This window comes from Pteropus vampyrus, unplaced genomic scaffold (assembly GCF_000151845.1).
Source record: "Pteropus vampyrus isolate Shadow unplaced genomic scaffold, Pvam_2.0 Scaffold4, whole genome shotgun sequence".
In the NCBI taxonomy this organism is placed as follows: domain Eukaryota; kingdom Metazoa; phylum Chordata; class Mammalia; order Chiroptera; family Pteropodidae; genus Pteropus; species Pteropus vampyrus.
The window spans coordinates 14,924,432-14,936,463 of NW_011888785.1; the positions used below are offsets into that span (position 1 = coordinate 14,924,432).

Sequence of the window (12,032 nt, forward strand, 5' to 3'; positions counted from 1 at the left end):
AATGTCACTTGGAAACGCACCTGTGGTTTGTTTTTAAAAATAACATGAATCCATAGATTCTATAAAATCATGACAGACATTTGTAAAAGGCAATACTACATTTAAAAAAATCATTTTTAAAGATAATCAGGTGCTGTGTTTTGATTCTTTGGTATAACTTTTACATGTTACTTAGTGACTTCATGATGATTTGTAACTGTTTAGCAGATATGAAATACTTTAATTTTCATAGAAAAAAATTTTTAATTTCAAAATAATGGCATAGTTTTACATGATAGAAAAACAGCTTTTGTTTTCAGGAAATTTCACAATACGCTCTCATTATGAAAGCATAGTTTTTCAATAAAGTCACCCAAAAAGGTGTTTTCTTTCATGTAATTATCAATAACTAAAAATAATTCATGAAATATACTGACAATTACTGATAATTGCTAAGAAGCTGTTCTGAAAGTCATAGTCCTGTATTCTCTCAGAACATATAACAGGTGTTCCCACTCCCTGTGTCCTTTGTATACACATTCATTCTGTATTCAAATCACAGAAGCAAGAGGCAGGATAGGGTCTGTTACCTCCCTGCTAATTTCCCTAGCAAATAAACGAGCAGCTGCTGGTCCATGAACCAAGTTGCCACTACGAACAGGGCACTGTATACATGGGACAGGATGCTTTCATGGAGTCTGTCAGCAGCACCGTTGGGGTCTTTCAGTGCAAAATATACCTCCTCCTTTTAGGTAAGACACTGTATGAATTGTATTTTAGCTCTTTATTTTTTTTAATTGTGGCTTTAAGGTAAATGTTTGTTTTAGACTGTAGATTTACTCAGATGATTGAAAAATAGCTCAGAACCTTTAAACAACACACTTTGTTCCAGCAAAGAAGCAAAAACATTTAAGAGAAATAAGGTTCAATAAATAGATGGTTATTTTCTTAGAACAATTACTGTCAATAGTACTCATTAAGAAAGTTAAGACATTCTAAAAACCTAATGAATTTCTTCCTTTTACAGAGAGTACATATAGGTTCAATACTCTTTAGTATATTTCATTTTGGCAAATATAGGCTGTGAATTTATGACTGCTTATAGTGAAACTCAAAACAATTTATGAAAATGGTTTTCTGCTGTTTTTATTAAAGATAGTGTGACAACTGTTAACTCTATTTCATTTTAAATTATATATCTTATGAAATATGGAAAAAAATGAGGTTCAAAACTGACAAAAAATATTTTATGCAAAATAGGGACAAATGTATTTTTAAAAGTATTATTTCTCCAAAATGCCTTTAACCCTTCTCTTTGCCCAATGACTATTCCTATTAAAAATTTCTTCTCTACCTAAATATTTTTTTCCTCACTCTGTTTATCCTTAGAATTTAAAGGAGTCTTTCTCCAACATTCCCACTGTTTCTATGTCATCATTATTTTCACCAGATATTCTTTTTCATTCTTCCTATTTGTCAGTTTTAAAAGTCAAATGACTTCCTTGTTTATATTCATTCAACAGATAGTAATTGAAATAAGATTTTATTTCTTAAATTTTAAGAACAGTTTAGCTAAATAAGCAATTTAAGTTTTAACCTTCTTCAGCAGTTCACAGCTTTACTTTCACTCATATATTTCATTATAGTTTTCATTGTAACTGGGATTGTTATTCAAATTTATACCTAATGTTGTACATATTTGAAATGTACAGTTTGCAAAATTTTTTTAAATGTTTGAGTTTTCCATAGTTGTGATTGTTCCAGTGTTTATATTGTCAAATTCAAACCTATATTGATTTTTAGTTTTAATTTTTAGAAAAATCGAACAATTACTGTAACTAGCTTTTTATCTTTATTCATTTTTCCGTGACTTGAAAGTATCCTGTGTATCATTTTATAATTCTTAATTTATAACAGGACTGTGGTCATTTCATAAGTAATATTTTGTACTTGGCTTTAAGAATAACTTAGAGATAATTCATTTGAGGAATTTGACTAAAAGAAATTTAAAAATACTTTAGAGAAATAATATATTCATAAGTAGTTAAAGCAGTTACTATCCCCTAACACTTTCTTTCTTTCTTACACAAATTTACTTTTTTTCCATTGGTAGTGTATTGTAAAGAAGGTAATGTGAAAATCTTTCTGGTGTTTTTGGAATATTGAATTATCTGTTTTTTCTTGTTGAAAAAACTTAAAATTTTGAAGCTCAAAAAGTACTTTGTAAAGTCTATTCAAAGTAAAACTTCATAATTTCTACTTTCTGTAAAGATGCAAGAGTTTATTTTCAGTCAACAATAGTTGTGTTATGCTTGCTAATATCATACATGATAATGGGGAAGTAGCTGCCAACTATTTTGAGCTATAACTAGAGGTCACTTTGCGAAGTCTGATGTTTATATTCGACACAGTGAAACTGGTCTAGGAGTCTTTTGCTGGAATATAGATAAATTTCACAATATGACTTCAGGTGTTCCTTAACACTGGACATTCATTTAAAATGCTACTGTTACATAATTTAAGGAAGTCTCTACAGGGGTGATTATTGCTATAACTTTGATGTCAGATTATTAATTGTATTAGCAAGGTTTCTCCAGGTTAGTATAATGTTTTATATGTGAAAAAATATGAGTTTTCCTTTGTTATACTCAAAAAGTATTAGTTAATCTAATAATAAAATTGAATTTTCATTTAAGTTCAAATATTTGTGATATCAAAAGGAAGTTAAAATTTCAACAATTTTGTATCATTTATTTTATTGAAGTTTATGTGTTCATACGGAAGTTGACTTTCCAAAGTCAATAGTTTTAGTCCTTTAGGTTTTCTCATACAACTAGAAAAGAGCTAACTTTTTTAAGTTAATAAACTGTTGTTTTGACAGCATGGATTCATCACATATGTAGTGGGAAATAAAGCAATGGCAAGAGAGTGTGTGATCATAAAATGTAGAGGAAGCATCCAATTATCTGTCTAGTCCTTAAAGTTCACTCCAAGTAACGATTACATCATCTCAATAGATTCATGTCTTTCTTGCAAAATAAAAAGATTTTAGGGGGCTGGGCTAATATAAAATACCATGTAAAGAAAATTCAAGTCCTTGATGACATTTTTGCTATTTATAATTTATCTGATTAAAAATGGTATAGGCAACCTAAGCAAACCGCTATTGTAACAGCTGTGCTTTCTCTCACTGTCATACACATATTTGAAAAAAATTTCAAATGGCATGACTTCATATCATTTGCTGTGATAAGCACTGAATATATTCAGAGGTATTAATGTCAATATATTATTTAAGGTATTATTATGTGAAGCAGTTTCTAAAAAGACCCAAAGAACTGGTTCATCCTCCCTAAGCAATACTGTAAGTGCCATATAAAATGTCATTTTCTATTAAAGTAGTTTCATTTTTACCTGGGCTGCAATATTCATATTTAATATTTTATTAAATAAAATTCGCTTCCCCTAATTTCAGTCATAGACTTTCTAATCAGTCTTTTCATACTTAAGAGTCAATGTTCTGATGCGAGATCCAAAAGTACCAACATTTCTATTCTAGTCATGCTAGCACTCCACGGTAATAAAGTCTCTCCCAACCATTTTCAGAATATTACGATCTCTATTAATCTTTTTCAACTACAACTATTTAAAAAAGTAGATAAGAAAGGGTTCTTATCCTTTTCAAAAAAAAACTAAATGAGAACTTTTGCAATGACTTCCCTCAACAACAAGAACAGACTGGCCAGAATTGTATTGGGGCCATCTAGATCTACATCTCAGTCTGGCAGTGGTTTCTAGGTCGAGCTGTGAAATGTATTAAATGGACCAATAAATCAATGACCAAACTGCTCACTCTCAGAGGCAACTACTAAGATTTGTCAGCAGCCATGCAGCTTTTTCCAGTGCGTTCTCAAAGCGATAATGTGCATCCTCACCATCCCCCTCGATTCTTTGGTAGCAAACACAGAATTGCCCATTCATTTAAAGATATCAATAGACTGACAATAAGTACTTCAAAAAATTTTGAACCCTCTCTCAATTAAATATGGACCTTTCACCTTCAAATGTAGGGTAGTTGCTCCTCTGAGAGAAGCACCTCAGAATATCAAGCATATAAACATAAAGAGTAAGAGAGGCCTTAGACCTCATTAATATTACCCTCTTTTTGCAAAGGAGAAAACTGAAGTCTAGAGAATAAAAAGTGACCTTACTAAGGTCACTAAAATGACCAATCTCCATTTTATCTCAAGTATGTGTCTTTTACTAAGACCTCACATTCAGTAGATTTTGATATATTGTCAAAGTATCAAATATAGTAATCTCTCTGCAAGTTTAGAGAATAGGTTCCTAAAATTCCTTATTTAAAGACAATTAGCAAGTGATGGATTTAAGACTATATGGTAGAAATAGGATGAGGGAGTTCAAGATCAGGAGGGAATGATGAAACCTTCAAATATTTTCATATGCATTCAAGTAAAAAAGAGAAGAGTAATACACTAAATACGGTGGAAAATACATTTTACATAAGTTAGTAGTGAATGGTACGAAAAAACTAATTTTTAATTTTTTGCTTACCAGAAACTTGTCAGGGCTTCCTATTACCAATTCAATGAAAGACATGTAAATGCATGTTTTTTTGCACAAATAATACATATACTAAGGAATCTTTTCCTGTACTGGTCTCCCAACCAAATGCTCAGTGTCTTTATAAATCTGCTGACTTCAAGAGCTTCGTTTCCTTCTGTCAGCCTCACATGTCTCAGACATCTCCAGTTTTAAGCCCTAGATTTACTCTCTCATCTTCCCTTCTCTCGCTTATGATTTCCTTGTGGAAACAAGTACTCCTTTTCTGCAACCCACTTTATCTCTTCTTTAGAATTCCCAGCAACCAGTTCCTTCTTTTTCTAATGATTCAAATTAGGAACAACTACAAATTTAACATTCTTGCACTTGCGAGAAAAGAAAACAGAAACAAATCCTCATGGCTTTGTAACTCCTTTGTTATGGACCAAATCACCAAAATGAATGTGCAGGTACAGCCTTATCAGAAAAAAAAATAATAAAATTATAAGTCAATTACAAATACTCACAGAACCGAAAAAGGCTGTAAGACACATATTTATTTTTCCCACAGAGTCACCTTTCAGTCCATACTGTCTGTTTCAGTTGAGCATCTAGATGTCCCTTCTCCTTCTAACGTCTGATCTTGCTCTTTGTGTTTTCTTCTCCTGGGTTACTTGCTCTAACTTCCCTGCTCTGCTAACGGCTAGCCAAAGACCAAAACCATGGAAATCTTTGCTCTTACCTTCCCCTGGGAAGGAAAGAGAGAAATATACTATTGGTAGAACTTGATTCCTCATAGAAGCAGGCCTACATCTTTCAGTTCCTTCAGAGAAATCATCGGACGACAGGTCTTTCTACCTTTCCCTCCCTGCTACTGATGGCTTTTCATAACAAGGCTTAGATAAAGCTTAAAGATCCTTTTTTTAGTAGGGATGAAAAGAGGAAGCCATCAAAGAAGGTAAATTCTATATATGAGAAAATTGAAATTGTAAAACCGAAGACCCGGTCTGATGCATGATTTTGATTTCATATGTAGCCCTAGCGCTCTATTCATTTTCTTCACAGCCTGCCCTGTAAGCCTGAGTCCTTTCTCTTACTAGTCATTAACCCCGAGGCAGCCAGAAACAGTGGCCATATCTTGATTAAGGGTCACAAGGTATGGATTTTTGTTAAGCTAAAGATAATATCTTGACCTAAGTTATGTTTCAGCTCTTAAGCCCTAAGGTGGACTGAACCTCTGGCTACTTTTCCGTGAAGCCAGATAGAGGGGCGCCAGAGCAGACTCGAGAACTGTCTTCAAGATCTGAAGAAATTATTTATTATCCTTATCTCGCTTCCGACCCATCAGCTCCCAACACAACCCGGAACCCCTAACCCAAGGTGTCTTGTGATTTTGCTCTGTATAATCTGTAACCTACATGTCACTGGGGAGTTCAGGCTTTTGACATTACCTTCTGGTTCTCCTAGGTGGCGCCATTCATAATAAACTAGCCCATCTTTCTCCATTGCAATTCTCAGTGTTCAGCGTTAGGCTCTGCTCGGGCTAGGTGGGTGAACTCCTTCCGTTCAATAACAAGTGTAAGACATCTCTATTTGGGCCCAAATTTCCATCTCTTCTCATCTAGGATTTTATTCCATCTTAATCTATATATCTTCTGTTTCACCAAGATTGCTCTTTCTAGTGCATCATTCCTATAGCCAGAAACATTCTGTTCAGCATCCATTTTAAGAAAAAAAGAAAGAAAAACTGGGGTGTTTTTGTTGCTCCCTTTCACAGCAAAACTCCCCAGTCGTGTGGACTATACTCACTGTCTCGAATTTCTTTTCCATTCTTTCTTTTTTTCTCTCACCATTCAAAATACTTCGTATTTAAATTCCTTCTATTCCTTCCCCCACTATTTCAAATGTTCATACGATGTAGGTACCATATTGCTCCTTTCAAAATGAGAATTTTGAAGCAAAGATATTTTAATTAGGTAATATCAGAGCCTTAACTAAGGAAGACTCTCTTCTCAATTGCAAATACATAGACATGCTAGATAAAATAAAACAATATATCATGGCTCAAGGCAAAGGTAAGGAAATCTCTAAGTTCCAGAAACTAGAAAGAAACCTGCAGACATAGCAACAAGTATGTGGACCCAAACAACCCAGGCAAGCAGGAGGCCAGGAGCCAGGGCTATGGATTGGGCAGAGCAAATAGCTCAAGACCCTCCAGACCATCAGTCCCTCTTAAACCCACTATAATCAGGCTTTCGTGCCCGGTATATCCTTTCAGTATTCCTTCTTGGGTGTCTGATGGGCATCTAAAATGAACATGTCTAAAACTCATTCTCGATCTTCCCCCAAAAAACCTGTTCTCTCCACAGCCTTCTCCACGATTAATTTATTAGTTGTTCGTTGATAAAGGACAATCTCCATGATTAATTTATTAGTTGTTCATTGATAAAGGACAATTTCATTCTTCCAGTTGATCGGGTCAAAAACCTTGGAATCATTCTTGCCTCTTTTTTGTTTTTCATATCCATCCCCAATGTGTCATCAAATCCTGTTAGCACCACCAGCCTTTCCTCACAACACCTTTTACTATCACTCTGGTCTACAGCACAAGTATCTCTTGCCTACTTTATTGCAGTCACCACCTAAGTGGTCTCCTAGTCCTGCTCTTGACCCACAGCAGCTAGAGTATACCTTAAAAAAATAAGAACAATCATATCCTTCTCTGCTCACAAAACTCCAGTTACACCCCCATCTCACCGTGACCCTAATACACTGCCACCTTGCTCTGACCTCATGCCTCCTTACCATGCTCCTCCTCCACTCTGCTCCATCTGCTCCTGTCTTTTGCTGTTTCTAAAACACACAAACCGGATTCCTGCCTCTGGGCAGGAATGAGAGATGACTGATAATGATTGAAAGCCACTCTCTTTGGGATATTTGCATTTAGCAAGGTGTTGGCTAATAGGGAGTTTTTATCATTCGTTATTTCTAATAGTGGACTCTTAAGTCATCTCAAAAGACTGTATTCTTGGAAGGAAGTAATTCTTCAATGTTTCTCGAATCACATAGTTTGATTAGGGAATGATATGATTCAGACATTAAAACAGTCACAATTTCAAGTTTTTTTTTTCAAAGGTTTCATTGGATTTCATTGGACTTTAGAACTAATACTCTTTCCCAGTTCTCCTTTTCCAATTATTCTTTAACAGACATAGATAATAACTTCTGCTTTTCCTTTTTATCTTGCCTTTAAAGAAGTCATGCAGTCAATATAGTCTTTGGGTGGAGTTTTTAAAATGCAAGAGGTTTCAGAGACAAATATTTACCTCTACAGGTAACCGGTACTAGAATATTCAGTACCTAGAAGCCTCTCTTCTTTGAAAGGGATTATCGCCCGATCAGGTTCTCTGTGCACTGCCTCTTTAGGTTGTGAAATGTGGCTCTGGGTCTTTACTGCTTTCCTTTCCTTTATAACAGGTGCTTGCTCAGGGCTGAAGGTGGTGGTGCCATCACATACCGTCCATGGCATCAGGGGTCAGGCCCTCTACCTCCCCGTGCACTACGGATTCCACACTCTGGCATCAGACATCCAGATCATATGGCTGTTCGAGAGACCCCACACGATGCCTAAATACTTACTGGGCTCTGTGAACAAGTCTGTGGTTCCTGACTTGGAATACCAACACAAGTTCACCATGATGCCACCCAATGCGTCTCTGCTCATCAACCCACTGCAGTTCACTGACGAAGGCAATTACATCGTGAAGGTCAACGTTCATGGGAATGGAACTCTATCAGCTAGTCAGAAGATACAAGTCACTGTTGACGGTGAGTCCACTATAGGTGGCAGTTTGCAATGGCTTAGGAGATTAGACTACTGGGCTTTAGGTCCTGGCTCTGCAACTTTGGGTCAGTTAATTAATCCTCAAAGTTCAGTGTCTCACAGCACAAATGACATTATCTACCTCGTGAGGCTTTCTGAGGATTAAATGAGACCTGCATATAAAGGACATGCACAGTGCCCAGCTAAAGGTAATCAAGCAATAAATAGAAATTATTTGTTTGCCCGGAAACTATCAAGTATAGTTGCTGATATAATGAAATGGAGAAAATTTTATTTTCTCTATAACAATATACACCCTGAGAAGAGCCCTATTTTTGTCGTATGAATATTTTTATTTTGGAATACTGTTTGGGGAGGATGAGACTTGCTCAAGAACCATACTTAAGGAACAATAAAAGTTTCTGGCAATGTCCTCTGAGGGAGAGTGAGTCAGCTAACTTTCAAACATTTATTTTCCTTATTGAAATGTATAAGTGGCATACCTTAAATATACTATGCCAAAGCCCAACTTCTCCTTTTTCCCTCTAAACGTTTTTTTTTTTTAAACAATATTTCTCCGTTTTAGTAAATACCAATTCCATTCCATCAATTGCTTAGGCCAAACTTGCCGTCACTGTTGACCTCCTCTTTCTCTCACATCCAACATCTAGTCCATGAGTTAATCCTGTCAGCTTCACCTTCAAAATATACAGAGAGTTCAGTCACTTCTCACCACCCCACAACTGCCCCACTCCACTCCACCACCAGCTCTGGCCTGGACTGTCCTAATAGTCTGCCCCCCAGCCTCCCGGCTTCTACTTCTGCGTCCTGTAGCTTAAAATCGTCCCACAGCCTTCTGTGTCACTCACAATAAAAGTCAAAGTACTAACAACGGCCTGTCAGGTCCACCGTGATCTCCCCAACATTTCCAGCACTTTCGTGACCCCACCTCCTACCTCTTTCCCCCTCACTCAACTCTGTTCTGGCAACACTGGTCTCCTTGCTCTTTCTAAAACAGGCCAAAGACACTCACACTTCAGGACCTTTGAACTTGCTGTTGCCTTCACCTAGATCGCTATTCTCCTAGATAATAGCATGGTTCCCTCTCCTACTTCCTTTAGATATCGGTCAAAATATCACTTTATCTATGAGCCTTTTCTGACCACTTTATGTAAAATATAACCTCACTCCCCCAAATACAAAGAGAGAGAGAGAGAGAGAGAGAGAGAGAGAAAGACAAGTCTCTGAGTTCTTTCCATAGCACTTATTTCCACCTGACGAATTATATATTTTTATTTGTTTGTTTCTCTTTCCCACCTTTGAATACAAGGTCCACAGGAGCAGGAACTTTGTATTATGTTCTGCTTTGTCCTCAGCACCTAAAAACTGTTGCTGGCCATGAGTAGGTACTCAGTGTATATCTGCGGAGGAAATGAGTGGAGACTAGAGACTACTATAGAGCAAATACACAGGATATGGAAGCGGATGTCTGAAGAGTAAATTTTTGGGGAGTGTAGGGAGAGGAGAAAATTCTAAAAGGATTTTCATGAAATTCTCCTGTGCAGTATTCTCTCTCTCCCAGAAATTTTTAATAGAACATCCATTGCCTATTAATGTATAGTAAAATTGCATCTGTTTAGAGGAATGCAACCAAAAAACCTTAATAAAAGTTTAGTGCCCACATAAAAAGTCTTCTCAGAAAATTCCCACATCTGAGTTACACAACTTTAGGCAAATGTGTGATTACGATACAAATGTCTATTTTCATGATTGATTCTCCCCATACGCAAGACCTTCGACATGGTACAGATTTGACTTACCTCATCCCATGTGTATTTCCACACATAGACATGTCTGAAATACAAGCCTCTTCAATGTAATAAATGTACACAACTCATTTTTCTTTTTAAATCATAATAATGTAAACAAAAGATATCCCAAATCCTCTGTTCTTGCCAGAAAAAATAAAGGATTAAGTTAAATGGACAAGCCAGTCGTTTGCACCCATCTCAAGACAGGCCGGAGGCCACAGAACTACTCAGCTGCCCCGCAGGTCGCCCTTCAATTCGCTTTCTCCTTATCTTTCGTGTTTTCCTATCTCCTCTGGGCTGAAGGCTCCAGTCTGTTTGTTCCGTAATGAACGTTTTTCAGTGTAGGAAACTGTATAAGTCGAGACAGATTTACGTAAGAAGATACAGCAACCCTAATGAAAAGCTTAATAGGAAATCGAAATCTTAATATTGGAGCCAATCGCCTGTCACTTATGTATCATCTCACTCTCTCCATGCCCTGTAGTCATACACAGAAGGAAATCATCAATTTTAGTGTATGTGCTGCTGAAGCGAGCACAAGAAGGAAATTATCAAATGCATCTCTCTCCAAAATTCTGGGGAGTGACATTGCCAGGTTTAAAGCCCTCTTCGTTTTGCCACTGACTGCTGTGTAACTCTAGGAAAATCACTGTCCTTTATCAAACATAGTCAAGAACCTCAAAAATTAATGAAGGTTGCTGAAAATGGTTATGAATACCTATATAATTTCTACCCTTATCTAATGATTTTAGAGTTAAAACTCAAGGAGAAAATATTTACTCATTTTTGGAAATGTATTCATTTGACAGATATTGTTGTGTGGCTACAGTGTACCAGACTCATGACTTAAAACTGTTTTCCTATGTCTTCCAGTTCCAACTAGAATTTATTTTCTTTTCTTTTCTTTTTTCTGGTGAGGCAACCCTTGGTTGACCTCACAGATTGCAAGGACCTTGTCATCTTATAATTCCTTATTTTTTATTTATTTATTTATTTTACGCCTACAGCACCTGGTCTTCCTAGGCAGTCTTCCATCCAAGCACTAAACAGGCCTAACCCTGCTTAGCTTCCGAGATCAGATGGGATCGGGCTTGTTCAGGGTAGCCAACTGGAATTTCTATTGGATTTGTCTTTTATATTTCTAATTTGATGTAATCCCAGTAACACATTTTATCCTATTTTCAGATTGAGTTAGTGTTGAAATGTAGGCTTTGGTTTGTCAAAGTGACAAATATTGCAACACAAATGCAAAGCAATAAAAACAAATAATTAGTTTGCTTACATAGAAGGAAAAGTAAATGGTACATATATGATGCTCTAAAACTTTTCCTCAATCCCCCACAAGTATAATATATGTGATCTTGATATTTTGCAAATGGTGGATAGAAGCTTAGGTTCACCACATCCACCTCAAACAGCTGTTCTTGAGACCTTAGGACAAATCAAGAGAAGGGAGCAACCATGTTACTTTTGTCTATGAGAGTATACATTTATGGCATTGGCAAAAGCACGATAAACAAAAAAGAAGGAAGCTGATGTTTTCTACCACTAACTGCATTAGTTATAATGCAGTTAAGTGAAGGTTTTCATTAGAAAATCCTTGAAGATTAAGTTCCAGAATGTGATTATTTCTACGATAAATGGTATGTTTATATGTTATCATTTTGCATTTTTCACAACTTTTTTATTCTCTTCTTTAATTATTGCCTCAACTGTCTACATTCACAAAGTGTGAAACTGTGGAATCATTTCCACTGGATTTAATATTTGAGAGATCTCATAGACTTTTGCTATAATTCCGTAGTGGCAAAAATAATTTCTCTCTCTCTTGATATTGCAGACCCTGTCACAAAACC

General features: G+C 36.2%; 1 protein-coding gene across 1 annotated transcript in view; it reads left to right on the forward strand.

The window, feature by feature from the left end:
* The first annotated feature begins 652 nt into the window (after positions 1–652).
* The window catches only part of HEPACAM2 (HEPACAM family member 2), a 30,937-nt gene continuing 19,557 nt past the window's right edge, over positions 653–12,032 (forward strand). The window contains exons 1-2 of the mRNA XM_011364658.1: positions 653–731; positions 8,020–8,370. Coding sequence (XP_011362960.1) covers positions 653–731; positions 8,020–8,370 — 430 coding nt within the window. The remainder of the gene's footprint in view (positions 732–8,019; positions 8,371–12,032) is intronic.